This window comes from Gopherus evgoodei, chromosome 2, assembly GCF_007399415.2.
Source record: "Gopherus evgoodei ecotype Sinaloan lineage chromosome 2, rGopEvg1_v1.p, whole genome shotgun sequence".
Taxonomy (NCBI): Eukaryota; Metazoa; Chordata; order Testudines; family Testudinidae; genus Gopherus; species Gopherus evgoodei.
In genome coordinates, this window is record NC_044323.1 from 181,493,376 (window position 1) to 181,511,992 (window position 18,617).

Genomic DNA, 18,617 nt, shown 5'->3' on the forward strand with positions numbered 1-18,617 from the left:
GGCCCCTGGAGCGGGGTCCTTCACTCGCTCCGGGGGCCCCAGAAAACTCTCGTGGGGCCCGGGCCCCCACAGCTTCCTCCACTCTGGGTCTTCAGCAGCAATTTGGCAGCGTGTGGTCCTTCCACCCCAGGACCCGCCGCCAAAGTGCCGGGTCTTTGGCAGCAATTCAGGGGTGGGGGCCCCTGCTGCCAGAGACCCCAAGCCCCCTGAATCCTCTGGACGGCCCTGTATTCTGTTAATTTTATAGCTCTGAAGTTATTTACACAAACCTATTTCACAAATACCACAGTAATTTATTCTTCCCACGAAGTAGTAAACTTATTTATTTCATTAGGATAGACAAATAGTAAGTGACTCAATGCTTAACACAGTCATGCAAAAAACCTGCCACAATACATGTTTAGATAATACATTTAAAAAGTGGTAAAGGAATACAATTCTTGAAGTGAAGGAGTTCACTAAGCCTTTAAGGGGTTGATAATACCCAACCACCGCACAATGCATCAGTTTAATAGAAACACATTAGCTATATTTTTGCCTCCATCCCCCCAAGAAACACTGCAATCCCTTCTAAGGGATACTTTCTGTAATGTGTTTTGTAAACACCAGCGTAGACCACAACTACATTCTCCAACTTATTTTTCCCATAAAATAATCAAGTTGTAGAACTAGTACTTCTTACGATGGCAATATTTCCAGGTATCTCCTTTCTGGAGATGGAGAGAAACTGTCCGTTATGGAGAAATATAACCAGTTTCCTTCCTGTCAATCTAATGTTAATACTTTCAAATTGAATATACTATTTCTCTGAAATGTCTTTGGCATTTAAGAAAAATCAACACTTTCAAGATAATCACTGGCACCATACTGGAATGACTCATTGTTTAACATCTGAATCTGTCTCCAGTTAATTTGGGCAACCAATACTGATGGTCTTCTTTACTTTGTTTTTTAGGAGTTCAAAAAAAGTTTGGTAATCTGGGCTTCTGTTGGTATCATCTGACTACATTTCTTCTTACCACAATAGTTCCTGCTACGATGTCATAGGCTGTTCTGTTATGCTGAAAAAATAGCAGTGTAATGAATGCAGGAAAAAAGGAAGCAATAGAAAAATTCTTGATCAAGGCTCGTATTGTAGACCTAGAATGAGAAGGAAATTAGTTTGTTTTAATTTTCAGTCACTGCCCAGAGAAGTTTTGCCACTGATCCAGTACCTCAAAGTTATGCAGCATAAAGTGAAACATGTGGATTTAGAAATCAAGTATTTTAACATGCAAAGCTAAAATACACCTCTCGGTTTAAGTGATTAAGTAGTCAGGACATGATTCTTGGGTCACTGCAGGATTCTGTCTGATAAGACTCAGTGCCAAAGAGACACAAACTTTAAAGCCAGAAAGGACCATCATGATCCTTTAGGCTGACTTCCTGCACATTGCAGACTACAGAACCTTGCCCACCCACTCCTATAATAGACCCATATTTCAGAAGAAATAGATCCCCTCAATTCTTTACTGTTAACAGACCCCTTGCTATAAAGTATGCACTGAGAGATCTGATTGTACATGATGGTTTTAATAAGAAAACAAATTAGCAAAATGCTGACAAAGTAATCTTATTTCAAATCATGTACTTTCAACCCTATTAATTTGCGAGTGATACAATTAAGTGAAGAATACTTACGTTGTTATGCTAACATTAGAGGATGGAATCACTAACACACGATTTGGTGCAATAAGTACAGATGTATCACACGTCACAACTCGAAGTCCAAGCAGAAACTTCCCTGGGGTTGCCCCACCAGCTCCCCAAATACAGATAATCTGCAAGAGAAATCAACTATTTTATTTCTGCAATCCATCACTGTTGGTTGCCCAAAACATATATAATTTTAATAAGTCTGATCTATAAATAAGAGCAATCCAAATGGCACAGAAGTATAAGTCTTAATAATCTTAATACATTGAATATTTAATTTACATTTGTAAGTTTACATTTATAGTTTTAAAATTAAAAGGTTTAAAGTTAGTTTATCTTGGGTAAGAATTACATATGTGTTTAGTAAACTGTGTAAAGAGCTAAATCAAATGTAACCAAACCTTGAAAAATAATTAGTTCAAATGCTAAAAAAAAATGCAACATCTAACAAGACAAGTTTTGGGACAAGGCTATTTTTGAAATATGGCTAAGAGAGAACCCTCTGAAAAAAACCCTGGTTCTTACAGACAAAAGGGTTGTGATGAATTTATATTTATATTTCATATATCTTAAAATATGGGCCCCTGTAAAGAGAGAAAAGACCAGCTTTGACATTGATACATTCAAAGAAAAAGGCCCAGACTGCCCTATCCGGTCTTAGCCAAGGTCGATGGAAAGCCAAGAGAAGAGCAGTCCCAGACAGCCAAAAATTGGTTCTTAGCTGGAGTAAGCAATAGGCAATGACATCATTTGTTTGTTATACTGTATAAAAAAAAAATGTTTGCTAAGGGTAGTTGTCATTCCTATCTGATCAAGCTGATGGCAGTCAGGATGAGAGAGATGTCCCTAGGATGGGCCTTTTGAAAGTGTACTGATCAACTTATGTTTGCTATTGTATAGATGTACTGATTGCTTATTGTTATTTAGGTTTTTAGAGCAACTGTACAATTTGGCCTTTGGATTTAATAAAGGAATTTATGGTTAAATGAATTTCTAGTAGTATCCTATCTTAATAATTCCAACAACTTCATGGATCAGACACCAGCTGGTGTACTAGTGTTAGATTTCTTAACAAGTTAATGAATCAGTTTTCAAATACTTCTGATAGTCATGGAACAACATTTGACTTGGATATCCAGTTGATAAGTTAGGATTTAATATTCATGACTAGTTACCTCATAGAAGCAGACTAACAACCTGTAGATAAGGGCCACTATCATCATTTTCTGCAAGTCTTCCATGGATGTGTCTTCATCTATTTCTTCTATTATATAATGCATAGCAAACTTGGAAATGTCCCTGTACAAAAGAAGACTTCACTTTAACAAGTGAGCCATTCCACAAGGCTACTGCATTTGACCATTATGGTATTGCCATACCTGCAGCCACCCCTTTGGAACCTAGGCCTGGCCTACACTGAAAGGTTATATTGGCATAGCTATGTCCATCAGAGATGTGAAAAACACACTCCCTTGACAGACGTAGCTATGCCAGCATAATCCCTAGTGCAGATGCAGCTTGCTGACTCAGCCTCATAGCCCAGTTCTACACTACAAATTATGTCGACCTAATTTACATGGACATGCAGCCACCACAATTGTGTGCACACATTTGGCTCCCTGCGTCAGCAGTGCACATTCTTACCAGGAGTGCATGGACTACATTGTCAGGGTGGGACATTGTGGGGCGGCTCCTGGAGGTCAGCAACAGTCAACATAACCAACGCAGTGTCTACACTGACACTGCATCGACCTAAGTACATCAACCATGACAATGCCGCTTGGGGAAAGTGGCACAGAGAAGCACGTTGGCAGGAGCCAAATTTAAGTGAAGACATTTCCACAGCTAGGTCAACGCAAGGCTGCATAGGACTTAACTGTAGGACAGACCAGGCCACAGGCTTCAAGGCTAGAAGGGACCATCACGAACATCTAGTCTGACCTCCTGCATGTTGCAGGCCACAGAACCTCATCCACCCACTCCCTGAATAGGCCTCTAACCTCTGGTTGAGTTACTGAAGTCCTCAAATCATGATTTAAAGACTTCAAGTTACAAACAATCCACCATTTACTCTTGTTTAAAGCTGCAAGTGACCAATCCCCCATGCTGCAGAGGAAGGCGAAAAACCCCCAAGGTCTCTGCCAGTTTGACCTAAGGGAAAATTCCTTCCCAACCCCAAATATGGTGGTCAATTGGACCCTGAGCATGTCAGCAAGACCCAGACACCTTGGTAAGAATTCCTTGTAACTCCACAGCTAGTGTCTCATCACCAGCCGTTGGGGATATTTGCTACTAGCAGTCGCAGCTTGGCTACATGCCATTGTAAACAGTCTCACCATATCATCCCCTCCATAAACATATCAAGCTCAGTCTTGAAGCCAGCTAGGTTTTATGCCTTCATTGCTCCCCTTGTGAAGTTGTTTCGGAAATTCACTCCAATGGTTAAAAACAGGGCCGGCTTTAGGCCGATTCAGCCGATTCCCCGGAATCAGGCCCCGCGCCTTAAAGGCCTTTTATTTTTATTTATTTATTTATTTATTTTTACTTACCCCGGCTGTGGTCTGCTTCGGGGTCTTCCATGGCCCCGCTCCCCTGACCAAAGTGCTGGCGGGAGCGCGGCTGCCCCACAGCCCGGTTCTCCCAGCTGGAGCCCCGGCCGGAGCGGGGCAAGCCCTACCCTGCAGCCCTGCTCTCCCGGCTGGAGCTCTGGGCCCTTTAAATAGCCCCCAAAGCCCTGGGATAGCGGGGGGTTCTGGGGGGTTTTAAAGGGCCGGGGCTCCAGCTGCCTCTGCCACCCCGGTCCTTTAAATAGCCACCAGAGCCACCCCACCCCCAGGTATTCTCCAGGGCTCCCGCAGCTATTTAAAAGGTCCGGGACAGGTAGAAGCAGGGGAGCCTCAGGCCCTTTAAATAACCCCCCACGCCCTGGGATAGCGGGAGCCTTGGGGGCTATTTAAAGGTCAGGGGCTCCAGCTGCCTCTGCTGCACCCCCTGCCCGCACCAGCCCTGCACCCCCTGCCTGCAGCCAGCTCTGCACCCCGTGCCCACAGCCAGCCCCTGCCAAACCCCCTGCCTTGTCTCCAGCCAACCCCTGCCACACACCTCTGTAGCCCTGCTCAAAGCAGCCAGCCCCACACACAGCCCTGCCCGCACCATCCATGCACCCCCTGCCCACACCCAGCCCCACACCCCTTGCCCTGTCTCCAGCCAATCCCTGCTGCATTCCCCTGCCTGAAGCCAGCCAGTTCCGCACTCCTCTGTCTCCAGCCCTCTCAATCCCTGCTGTATCCCCCTGCGGCCCTGCCTGAAGCCAGCCCACCCCACACCCCCCTGTCTCCAGCCAGCCCTGCACCCCTTGCCCTGCCTGCAGCTAGACCTTACCTCCAGTCAGCCCCTGCCCTGCCTCCAACCAGCCTCATGCCCACTGCTGCCCTGCAGTTCCCAGGGCAGTAACCCTGCACACCTGCTTCAATGAGGGGAGCAGGGAGCAGCTGGGACCCACACATGTGCACACCCGCAGGGAGTGGCAGGGACCCACACATGTGAAATGGAGTCATTAATAAGGAATCAACAGCATATATGATGCAATGTACAAAATATATAATTTATATAGTTATGGAAAGTAAATAATACATGGAAGAAATAAAAGGCTTTTTTTTTGTAACATGTTTTTGTTTTTTCAGTCATCCCTGCCAGGGCCCCGCCAAAAATGTTCGACTTGGGCCCCGCACTTCCTAAAGCCAGCCCTGGTTAAAAACCTTTGTCTAATTTCAAGCCTAAACTTGCTGATGGCCAGTTTATATTCATTTGTTCTTGTGTCAACACTGGCACCTAACTTACATAACTTCTCTCCCTCCCTGGTATTTATCCTTCCGATATATTTAGAGAGAGCAATCATATCTCCCCTCAGCCTTTGTTTTGTAAGGCTAACCAAGCCAAGCTCTGAGTCGCCCTTGCATAAGGTAGGTTTTCCATTCCTCTTAACATCCTAGCAGCCCTTTTCTGCACCTTCTCCAGTTTGACGTCATCTTTCTTAAATCTGAGAGACTAGAACTGCACACAGTATTTCAGATGAGGTCTCACCAGTGCCTTGTATAACGGTATAACTTCCCCCTCTCTACTCGAAATACCTCACCTAATGCATTCTAGGACTACAATAGCCTTTTTCACAGCTGCCTCACGTTGGCAGTTCATAGCCATCCTGTAGCCAACCAGTGCACCCAGGTCTTTCTCCTCCTCTGTCATTTCAAACTGATTAAGTCCCCAGCTTATAGCAAAAATTCTTTTGTTTGTCTCTCCTGCATGCCCTTGCACTACTAAATTTCATCCCATTTCTATTACTCCAGTTTTCAAAGTCATCCAGATCTAGCTCAGTGGTTTGAGCATTGGCCTGCTAAACCCAGGGTTGTGAGTTCAATCCTTGAGAGGGCCATTTAGGGAACTGGGGTAAAAATCTGTCTGGGGATTGGTCCTGCTTTGAGCAGGGGGTTGGACTAGATCTCCTGAGGTCCCTTCCAACCCTGATATTCTAGGATTCTTGTATGATAATCTCAATATGGAGGAGGACTGAAATAGCTCTCATCTTTTTGTCATCTACAAATTTTATTAGCACACTCCCACTCTGTGTGTCAGTCATTAATACAAATGTTAAATTAGATTGGTTCCAAGACCGATCCCTCAGGAATTTCACTAATAACTTCCCTCCAGTCTGACTATTCAATATGACCGCCTCTAGTCTTCCATTTAACCAGTTCTTTATCCATCTTTCAATTCTCATTAATTCCCATCTTCTCCAATTTAATAATTTTCCCCACCTGGAAATGTATCAAACGCCTTATTGAAACTAGGTAGATTAGATCTATTTCATTTTCTGTGTCTAAAAAGATCAGTTGTTATCTTTTCAAAGAAAGATCAGGTTCGTCTGGCACGATCTACCTTTTGTAAAACCATGTTGCATTTTATCTCAATTACCTTTTCACCTCTGTCCTTAACTACTTTCTCTTTCAAAATCTGTTCCGAAACCTTACATATAACTGAGGTCAAACTAACAGGCCTGTAGTTTTCTGGATCATTTTCATTCTTCCTTAAAAATAGGTACTACGGTGACTTCTCGCTTAACATTGTACTTATGTTCCTGAAAAATGCTACTTTAAGCAAAATGATGTTAAGTGAATCCAATTTCCCCATAAGAATTAATGTACATGGGGGCAGGGGTAGATTCCAGGGAATTTTTTTCACCAGACAAAAGATTATATATCTATACATACACACACAGTGTAAGTTTTAAACAAACAATTTAATACTATACACAGCAATAATGATTGGGAAGCCTGGTTGAGGTAATGCAGTCAGAGGGTGGGATATTTCCCAGAGAATGCCGTACTGCTAAATGATGAACTAGCACTCGGCTGAGCCCTCAAGGGCTAACACTTTGTTAATGTAGCCTCACACTGTACAAGGCAGCAGGAATGGAGGAAAAAGACAACAGACACATGGCAGTGGCTGCAAACATTTCCTGCAGAAACCTGAAAGTGATGATGAACCCACGCTATCTCACTGGAGCGCACCACTCCCTCCACTTTCCAAAGTGCCGTGCGAGAGAGAGATGCACTGCCCCTTTAAGTATGCTGACCACACTAAGCATATTGGCTTTTTAAGTAGATCAGCAAGCTGAGGCAGCAGCTGCTGCCAGCAAGCTACCTCCGTCCTAAGCCCAGTCGTGTCCATCCACTGCTCTGTGGAGATGGGGTACAAGGAGCAGGGGGACACCCTGACATCAGCACCTCTTCCCCCTAGCCCAGCAAGCAGGAGGCTCCCGGGAACAGCTCCAACACAGAGGGCAGGAGCAGCACACGACAGTGGGGGAAGTGACACCTAAACTGCCTGGCAATTGACAGCCTGTTGGCCGGCTGCCACACAGGGATGTTAGGGGAGCTGATATGGGGGCTGCCGGCCCACTCTGGTTCCAAGCCTCCACCAGCTAGCTCCAACAGGCTGCTCTTCCTGAAAGCAGTGGACAAAGCAGGTGGCTGCCGAACAACATACGGGAGCATTGCGCAACTTTAAACAAGCACGTTCTCTAATAGATCAGCAACGACATTAAGTGAAGAGTTACGACACCATATAGTTAAGCGGTACAACTCCTAGTAGGGATATAGTTACAGCAATGTAAAGATGCAATATACTGATATGGCTATTCCCATACAGGAAGGAGAATAAGGGCTTGACTACCCTTGCGAGTTACAGCGCATTACAGGAGTCCCCCGGGCGCACTAGCTCACTACCTGTTCACACTGGCAAGACACGTAGAGCGTTCTGACTCAGTGGCTAGAGCGCTCCTGGTACTCCACCCCCGCAAGTAGAATAATATTTGCTGTGCCCCTGCTGGAGCGCCGCAGCACCAGTGTGAACTCTGTGTGAAATCACACGTTACTGCACTCTGATTGGCCTCCAGAAACATCCCATAATCCCCTTAAATCAAGTGGCCACTCCTGTCTTTGTTTTGAATCGCAGCAGAAATGTAGATGTGCCCTTTGAAAGCTCCGTTTCTGACAGCCAGCTGCTTATCTGCCCCAAGACAAAAACAACTATTACTGTGGAATGCTGTGAGAGAGAGAGAGAGAGAGAGAGAGAAGCAGGGGGGAGAGAAGAGGGGTCTGCTGCTCTCTGAACTTACAAGAAAGCATGCTGACATGCTCTCAGCCCCCCAAAACCCCACTCTCTCCCTCCATGTACACACAACGCAATCCCTGTCACACTCCACCCTCCCCTCCATTTGAAAAGCACATTGCAGTCACTTGCATGCTGGGATAGCTGCCCATAATGCACTGCTCCCAATACCACTGCAAGTGTAGCAAATGTGGCCACGCCAGCGCACTTGAAGCTGTCAGTGTGGACAGACTGCAGCGCCTTCCCTACTGTACTCTACAATGGCTGGTTTAACTCAAAGCGCTCTACATCTGCAAGTGTAGCCATGCCCTAAGCTATACCAGTATAGGGTACATTTACACTGGTTTAACCATTTAAAAGAAGCCACACCCCTAAATGAAATAGTCATATATGCCTAACTGTCAAACTTGCATACTTCAGTCACATGTATCGAATATACAGCTGTGTTGTAAAGTCTAATAATTTAAGTTAGAAGGCATTATAAAAAAGCATTTCTCCCCCAAAGACTGCTTAAATTAGGTCAAGAGTAGGTGGTTCAAACAACACTGACCCCAACGTTCCATGCAGACTGAGGGCTTGGCTACATTTGCATTTATAGCGAAATAAAGCCTCCCAGAGCGCTCTACCTTACTCCCCGTCCACACTGGCAAGGCACGGAGAGCACTCTGACTCCCTGCCTAGAGCGGTCTTGGTCCTCCACCTCCCCAAGAGGATTAACAGCTGTTGCATATTGGGCGAGATGCTGCAGCGCCAGTGTAAATGAGGACTAACGTTATTACACACTGATTGACCTCCAGAAATGCCCCATAATCCTCTTAACTGAAGTGTTCTCTCTTGTCTTTGTTGTGAACTTGGGACGTGGAAGTGCCCTTTCAAAGCTCCAGTTCTGAGACGGGCTGCTTATCTGGTATGAGAAAAAAACAAACAGGTAATGTTTGCCTTTGAGTATGTGAGATAGAGGAAGGGGAGCTCCGTTTGGACTGAGAAAAAAAATCAGCTACTGTTTGCTTTGAATGAGTGAGAGAGAGGTGGGGGAGTGAGAGGGGTCTGAACTTACAAGACAGCATTCTGACACTCAGCACCCAAAAACCCATTCTCTCCTCCCCTACACTCCTTGTCACTCTCCACCCCATCCCCCTCTGAAAAACATCTTGCAGCCTCTTGAATGCTGGGATAGCTGCCCATAATGCACTGCTCCCAATGCAGCTGCAAGCCCTACAAATGTGACCATGCCAGTGCGCTTTCAGCTCTCAGTGTGGACAGACTGGAGCAATTTCCCTAGTGCACTCTACGAAGGCCACTTTAACTTAAAGCGCTACAGCAGAGTAGAAAAAAGTTTTTCTATGATTAGGATAGCAGTAGACCCTACAGCTCCTAATCAAGATCAAATCCTATTGTGCTACATGCTGTGCAAATATGTAGCTAGAAAGCCTCTGCCCTGAACAGTTTACTTTGAGAAAAATTTCAAAGAGGCAAGAAGAGGACAAGAGTAAAAAACTGGATCATGTGGTTACACAGGGTAGCTATGTTGCAGCCTTGTGAATCCAATTATTCTATTTCAGATTAACTCACCTTTCCCATAACTGCTACACACACAGACATCATTGGTTGGCTCTCTTTTTAGTATCACGGCAGAAATGAATCTGTAGAGAGCAGTAATCTTACGGGTTAATTCAGTGTTCCAAGCATAAGGGCATATATAGAAAGAATAGAGATGTTTGCAAAAGCAGACAAATCAGCCTTAAAAATCTGCATCATTTGTGCAGTAGATAGGAGAACAAACTGAGTTAGAAAGGACTTTGAAGTTGAGAAAAAGCAGTCATCTGTAGCAGATTCCCTCCATTCCCTCTTTTCAACCAAGGAACAGAACCACTTTGACCTCTTAACAGGCCACTTCTAGGCTACTGCACTAGGTTCATTATGCCTCCTTCATTATTCTAGATTACCTCTTAGTTTTATTAAAGTAGATCCTTCCTCTGTATACTCACTTGCAGGATCTGGTGCCCCAGGTGTTGAGTTGAGGCGCTGTCTTGAAAAGCAATATCCTTTGAGGGGTGCACAAGAGATTTTACAGGAAGGAAGCTTCATCACCCAACTCTGTATAAAGGAGAGGAGCCTCAACTACCTCAGCTCCTTCTCTGCTGCCACAGATAGCAAATGGTACTTGCCTTCTTGTCCTAAGGCTAGATCTTCCCTTATTCTAGATTATTTTCATATAATGAGTCAGTGCACAGTACAGGATAGTTTGAGTATACAGACTGCCCTTGTCCTGGGGAACAACTGACTCTCCGCTGTAACCAAGTCCCAAGCTCTTCAAGATGTGCACCTCCTGACTGATCGTACCTTACACATCCGGTACCTTCTACGTCTGGATTATCAAGTGGGTCTCGCACAGCCTGCCACACTTTCACTCCCTCCCACCCACACTAGAAGGGGGAGACACTTGAGGCTCAAGGCTCATCTGGTTTTTCCATGGCTGCAGCCTGATATTCAGATGGGGCCACTGAGGGAACTGAGACTAGCCTCTGTGCCAAGGTCCTCTGACACAGGACCCAAGACATATATTGCCATTCTGGCCTTAGGTCCAAAACTGGAATGCCTTCAGCCTTATACCAGGAGCAAATCCCTTATCCAGCATTATTAGCAGCAGCTAAATCAGAAGTGGCACGGAAGACCAAACCATCAATGTCTACTGAGGCTCTAAAAGTCTTGGTGACTATGCAGGAAAAACTCATCTCAGCACCTACTCCTCATTTGGCACCAACTTTGGACCTATCTCCAGTGCCAGCACCTTTGCAGTGATACTGCAAGTCCACGCAGATGCCCGTCAGGGAAAAGAAAGTAGACCTTTCTACAAGAAGGGCAGAGTCATCCCTTTTCTCCTTTTTATTATGAACCAGTATTTGGGGATCTTGATGGATGATCAGCTGAACATGAGGTCCAGGTGAGATGCTGTGGCCAAAAGGGCTAAAGCAATCCTTGGATGTATAGACATAGGAATATCTAGTAGGATTAGGGAGAATGCATTATCTTTATTTGGCACTGGTGCAACACCCACTGGAATACTATTTTCAGTTCTGATACCCACAATTCAGGAAGGATGTTGATAAATTGGAGAGGGTTCAGAGAAGAACCACAAGAATGATTAAATGATTGGAAAACATGCCTTATAGTGAAACGCTCAAGGAGCTCAATCTTTTAGCTTCATCAAGAGAAGGTTAAGGGGTGACTTGATCAGTCTATTACTGCCTGCATGGGAAACAAATTCAATAGAAACAACAGGAGTACTTGTGGCACCTTAGAGACTAACAAATTTATTTCAGCATAAGCTTTCATGGGCTCACTTCTTCAGATGCATAGAATGGAACACACAGACAGAAGATATTTATATATACAGAGAACATGAAAAGCTCATACTGAAATAAATTTGTTAGTCTCTAAGGTGCCACAAGTACTCCTGTTCTTTTTGTGGATACAGACCAACACGGCTGCTACTATTAAAAAAAAAAAAAAAAAAGAAAAAAAAATCAATAGAGGGCTCCTCAATCTAGCAAAGGTATAACAAGATCTGAAGCTAGACAATTCAGACTAAAAGGCACAAGGGACAAGTTTTAAAACAGCAAAGGTAATAAGCATTGGCACTTACAAGGGCCGCAGTGGATTCTCCATCACTGACAATTTTTAAATCAAGATTTGACGTTTTTTCTAATTTTTCTAGTTCAAACACAAATTAATTCAGGAGGTCATGCTAGATGATCCCAGTGGTCTCTTCCGACTTTATAATCTATTAATGTTCTCAAGTAGCATTTAAAATTACATTTTATACAAAGGAGTAAAGAGAACAGTCAAGGTTGACAGGTTTCACATCTGACTTATCATAACCCCTACTCATACTAAAGAATGGCAAACAAGTGTTTTGTTTAGTAAATGCTACTTAGCCCTTTTTTTAAAATAAATAAAAATTCCACACCAACCATGTAATTTGTGTAGAACAACTGATGGAGGAAAAAACCCTCAAATATATCAGCTTTCAAAGTTTTTCCAAATAGGGCACGTGAGATTTTTGAAAAACCCTAATAGCATCTTTTAAAAGTACAAGCTAGTTTAAAGTGTTTTCCCAACCTGTTCATACTCAGAAATTTCATTTTTATACAAATTGTGACTGCCAACTACTAAGCTTAACCAGAAAAAGTAAACATTTCAGAGCATTTCTAGGCATGTAGAAGTAACTTTTTATACTACACACACCTGTATAATGTATTATTTTAATAAAGATCTATTTTTAAAGACAAAGTATGCTTGAAAGGAGCCTCTTAACAATTAGGGTTCTGTCATGTGCAACCCTAGCTACTCCAAAATGCGCGCGCACACACATATTATATATATTTTCTTTAATCACAAGAGTGAAAAGCTTTATATAATAATGCCTTAAATGGTTTAACTTACTTTATTCCACTGAGATGCATAATACTTAAGACAATGGTTGCCTTTATAAAGAAAAGAATAAAGAAATCCACCATCTCTGCTATAAACCTGTGTGCCAAGGATGGGATAATGTATTCCCGACCTGTAACAAAAACAGTTAATTACCCAAAATTTTACTGTGCTAAAGCAATTTATAACTTAAACTTGAACGTACATTAGTTTGTGCCATACAGAATAAGAGGCAATATTAAAATCGTATTCCACATTGTCCCACTGCAGGGAACATTTTAAAATCCTTATTCTGACCCAAGGAAGCCCATATTATTTTTATTCAATTATCTCCTTAAAATGTACTTTGATACAATGGGAATTGGATGACAAGTTAACTAAGCATGTACCTAAACCAAGTTAACATATTTTTGCTGTTGCTCTTCCTCATCCCATCCCATCCCCTCCCTGCTCCCTTTGAGTCACATATTACACCTAAGTAACTAGACATGGTCTCACCCTTGAAGAGCTTACTTTTTGCAGTGTACCATTTTTGCAGTCTATTATATTTACAAGGAACTTGATACAGAATGTTTTCCTGCAGTTTAATTTTTTTGTCTGGGATTAAAACTGCCTCCTTCCCACCACTCACTCATTCTACCTTAGAAGAAGACTTTAGAAAGAGCTGAGCACCAGCCCTGTGAAAATCAGGCAGGGTCCTTTTAGATATCTCAAGTCAGGTTCCTGAAAATCAGGTATTCTAAATGCCTAGCCACTTTTAGCACCAATTTTTTTTTTTTTAAATAGAACCAAAGACCAAGAAGTTGTCTATTTTTTTAAACTTCAGGAGAAGTAGACAGGTGGTGATAGTAATAAGAGAAAGTTTAAAAACAAAAAAAACAAAAAGACAGGTGTCATATAAAAGAATTGTAGCTAGGCTGATTCTCCGCATTGTATTTCCTCAGCAGCACTTACAGGCGTGCCTATATGAAACATATTCTATCAACTACAATTTAAAATATTCATCCACCTGACTTAATATAACCATATTTGTTAAAATTCACACAAGTATATTTTGGAAGGGAGAAGGAACCCTTTACTATTCCAATTCTTCCCCCACAAAAATCTTCACCACAATAACCTCTCCTACCTAAAAAGCCATCTTCACAAGGCATCTACAGAAGCTGCACAAATGGCACTCTGAATACTAGCCTCAACAAGTTGCTTGAGAGCAGCACAAAGCTCTCAGCCTCTGTGTTCTTGCTTTAAAATGGCAAATACAGTTAGAAGAATGGTTAGGAAAGAAGGGCACCTTCCTAATATTTGCTTCTGTGTATTTTCCTTTTATATCTGCTTATCTCACATACAAAGTCACTCATTAATGCTAAAGAATAGCAAAACAAATTCAATTCCCATTCTTGCATTGTCATAGTTGTCAAATTCTAATTGTACAACCTTTAACCAAAGATGACGCAAGAATGTGAAGAACACAGCTTAACTTCCTCACACCAAGTTGAGCACGCAGTACCAGAAGATAGAAATCAAATGAACTTTCTAAAATGAGCATGTTTAATATGAAAGTTAGTGATATGGAACCTCTGATTTTATTCTTGTATGGCCATGCTAATATAGTAAATGCACAACAACTGGTTAAGATGAAAGGTAAGTGTTAAGACCATGAAAGTCACGACTTAAATATGACACACTTGTTAAAGTGTTGAATTCTTAAATCTATTAACATGGATGGTGCTACTAATATAATACTGCATATGCTATTCTTTGAGGATAACTGTCTATGCTGCATTAATAAGAATTATTGCTTCCATGAAATTCTGACTGTGGTCATAACTATCCATCCTTGACATTCAAAATCACTTTCAGATGCCAGAAGAACACAAAGTACCAAGTATCCCTCATTCCACATTTTGTCCCCTGGCACAGCAGATTAGTGTACTAATTTCTGAAGACAAGGATAAAATTGTTGATTCAAGAATAAAATTTTGATTGTATTTAGTATTTGGATCACCACCATTTCTTTCATTAGGCAGCTAAAGGGGCTGTCATGCACCCAAGTTCAGAGGCACTAAACAATCCCAATAATATTTGAGGGGTAGCCGTGTTAGTCTGGATCTGTAAAAGCAGCAAAGAATCCTGTGGCACATGTTAGTCTATAAGGTGCCACAGGATTCTTTGCTGCCAATAATATTTGTGCTTCTACAAAGAAAGCCCTTTGAGGATTTTGAGAAGGGTGGCAATCTTAACATCTAAAGCTCATCAGTCATAGTTCCCTGTAGTAAAGTGAAGAAATTGAAGCACAGAGATGAAGTTTGCCCACACACCATAAGCCAGTGGCAGGGCCTGGAATGAAATACAGACGTTCCCATTCCCAGGCCAACCACAACGCTACTGCGTCGAAAATATAAAACGCTAAATATCAGAGCCGAAGTGGTGCTCGGTGTAGCTTGTCTCTCTCCCCAACAGCCGTCAGGCCAATAGAAGACAGCACCTCCCCCACACAATCCATAGCAGCAAAGCCCCACCACGGAGAAGCCTGGCGACCAGGCGTGGGACGGGCGGCGCGTTCACAGCACTGGGGAGACAGGAATCCCAGGACACCCCGGCCAGGCAGCTCCCAGATCCCGCCGGGGCCACCCGCTGGAGCCAGAACACCAGTTAGGAGGCTCCTTCTCCCGCTGCCCCTGAGGCTCCACCTCGGCCCGGGTCTCTCGTCAGCCACGCCCCTCGGTCTCACCTGCTGACCGGCCGCTCTCCCTCGGGGCGCTGCTGGCGGCGGGGCCGGGCCGGGGCACAGCGGCCAGGCGGGCGGCTCCCGGCCAGGCGGGCGGCGCGCGGGGCGGCGGCGCGGCCAGGAGGTAGCAGGGGGCGTAGTAGGCGGGCGGCGGGGGGCAGCCGGCGGCGGGCGGGCCTGGGCTGCCGTAGGGGGCGGCGGCGGCCAGGAGCGCGGGGAGGCCGCTCTGCCAGCTCCAGTAGCCGCAGTACGAGTCCCAGAGCCACTGGTGCACGCGCCGCGCGTACTCCCCCGCGCTCAGCGCCTTGGCCTCGGGGCCCTCGGCCGCCACCGCCGCGGGCTCGCCCGGGGCTGCCGCGACCTCCGCCATAGCCCCGTCCCCTCGTCTCTCTGCCCTGTGACGCAAAAACGCTCCCTGACCGCCTTCCCTCACTGCGCAGGCGCGGGGAGCCGCTCCAGCCAATCCACCCGGCGGGGGGGGGGCGGCGTGAGAGAAACGGAAGAGCTCCCCTGTCCCCTACTGCGGTGAGATGGTATCGTCCAGGGTTGAGCTGATAAAGCAGGAGCTCCTGGGCCCGCGGGGGCGGAGTCTGGGACCTTGCAGTCCCGGGAATGGAACCGCGGGGCGGGGCGGGGCGGGGCGGGGCAGTCGCATCCCTTTCCATTCGACCAGGTTCAGTGCAATAGGGACACCCCTAAAGCAGGTGACACAGCTGGGGCTGGGAGGATGGTCGCTAATTCTGAGCGTTTCAGTGTCACCAGGGGTGGGCGGGGCTAGGGAAATCACTCCCCAAAATGCGTTACCCAATTCATGGAGAGTCCCCAGGAGACTTCCCTGCCCTGCCCATCTGGTGAGAGAAAGAAGAGAAATTCCCCACACCTCCTACACCCCTAAAGACCCCCGCCACTGCTCTCAGAGGTGTGTTGGACCTGCTTGGCAGTGGATTTTGTCACCTGTGTCCTTCTGTCATTGCTGACCCTTTGTGGTCCAGAGGCAGGTGCACATGGTCCCCTCAGCTGTCTCTCTCCTTTTTCCAGTTTGGCCTCTGCTTTTTGAGGAGAAGTCTTTAATGATGTCCGCTGATTTGAGAAAAATACCCTTCTCATGCTTCCTCATAGTGAGTACATGAGAATGGCCATAGTGGGTCAGATCAATGGTCTGTCTAGCCCAGTATCCTGTCTTCTGACAGTGGCCAGTGACAGGTGCTTTAGAGACAATGAACAGAAAAGGGCAACAATCCAGTGATTGATCCTGTCCACTCCCAGCTTCTGGCAGTCAGAGGCTACGGATGCTCAGAATGTAAGGTTCTGTCCCTGACCATCTTGGCTCATAGCCATTGATGGACCTATCCTCCTTGAGTAAAAAGTGTTCTCTGCTCCCCACTAGGTTTAGACTGCTTGTGCCGCCTCCTTTCTGCCTCTAGGTTATGGTCACTATACTTGGTTAGAGTTCAGGTGAGTCTTAACACATTTCACTGCAGTGTGAGGTAGTCTTTTTGTCTGGGATCAGTAGTCTGGCAGCTAAAGGTGCGGGGAAATGACCACAGGAATTTCCACTGTAAATCATTTAAGGAAACAAAATAATGCCACTAATGCTAGTGAGAGCCCAGAGTGCAGCAAATGTGATGGTGAGAGCGTTGCTGAAAGATTTCTCAACAGAAATCTGTATAGCTGAGTACTGATTTCTTTATCAAATGTCTTAGTATTCAGAGTTTCTGAGAGAGACAGTTTCACACTCTAAGCTCCTTTAATATCTTCTCAAATGACCTCCTGCATTGCAAGCCACAGAGACCATGTGCACGAAGATTTTTTTTTTAATGTGAGAATGTTAACCTCTAGCTGAAACACACGTGTAGACAGACCCTCCATTCCCAAAGGCCTTCAGCTCTGTTCCTTGGTTAACAAGTTTCTTTAGTCAATGAGAAACATTTGGGGCTCTGCTGTTGATAAGCAAGCATGACTTTGTTTCATTACTCCTATAATTTAAGGTATTTCCATCCCAGTGCTGTCCTCCATCACACTCATGCAATTCTACTGAAGTAAATGGTGTTACATGAGGTGTAAAAGATAGAGTTGGTCTTTTGTACAAACCCCATTACCATGTTGAAATTCAGAACTGAGTTTAAGATGGTATAACAGATGTGCTAAGGGGGCAGGGCATAAGTTACCAATTCAGCTTTCCATAAACTTACCTCTGAATTTGGTTGGCATCACTGATGAATCAGTCTTACCAACAGCTACCTTGTCGTGCCAATAAAGCTTCTGAAATGATTAAAATGTACTCTCACCCTACCGCTACATTTCTGAGCAGATGTAGCTGGATAAATTGAATTTTCTCTGTTCTTGCTATTGCCCATCTGCTTTCAGCTTTTTTGTGGCCTCTGGCTACTTTCAAATCACTTTCTGTTCTGAAAACTGAATTAGGTTTGCAGTTGCATTTTCTAAACTGAAATTAGCCAGAGGCAACAGAATTAGCTAGAGGCATCAAGGCGCAGGAGGATGAGAGGTAGCTAAACGTTGCCATTTTTCTATATATCCTAGTTGTTTCCAAGGCACTTGTCACCTTGGTATCTAGTGATGGCTTTCCTCTGAAGAGCCACCTTCAACAGAGCTGGCGGCAGTACATCAAAGAAAAACCACATCTTCACGCTGCCCGAGTTATGGAGCTCAGCAACATTGGAGAAGCAGCTGCCTATATTCCCTACAAACCTCACAGGGATTAAACCATATTGATTTTAAAGTCAATCTAGTTACTTTGTTGCAAGCCCCAATACAGATGGATTGAAACATTTAAATCATGCTTAAACTGATTTAACTGAGTGGGACAGACATATTAGCTAAATGAGTTTAAGCACATCTGTAGTTAGAAGATCCACTCTAGTGCATGTTTTCTAATATAGCCCAGATGAAAAGTAAAGATCAGATTAGGTAGATGAATTGAGATCTTCTTATACTGCAAAGTCTGGCATAATGGGGAAAGATAAGAGGAGAAAAGGGTAATGCATAAAGTGGTCTGGAAAAAGTGTTTGTGTGGGTCTAATATTTTCTGGTCATCTGATCACCCTACTCTTGGGGTTCTTTGCCTGTCTCT

The 18,617-nt window shown here is 44.5% G+C and overlaps 1 protein-coding gene across 1 annotated transcript; it reads right to left on the reverse strand.

Annotated features, from left to right (window-relative positions):
* Positions 1-272: 272 nt before the first annotated feature.
* On the reverse strand, positions 273-15,603 carry FAM8A1 (family with sequence similarity 8 member A1). Its single transcript, XM_030552457.1, has 5 exons — positions 15,530-15,603; positions 12,811-12,931; positions 2,871-2,994; positions 1,681-1,820; positions 273-1,140 (listed from the first exon to the last, which is right to left on the reverse strand). The coding sequence occupies exons 2-5, from the start codon at positions 12,882-12,884 to the stop codon at positions 996-998; spliced, it is 483 nt and encodes a 160-aa protein (XP_030408317.1). The 5' UTR covers positions 12,885-12,931; positions 15,530-15,603; the 3' UTR covers positions 273-995.
* Between the last annotated feature and the right edge of the window lie 3,014 nt (positions 15,604-18,617).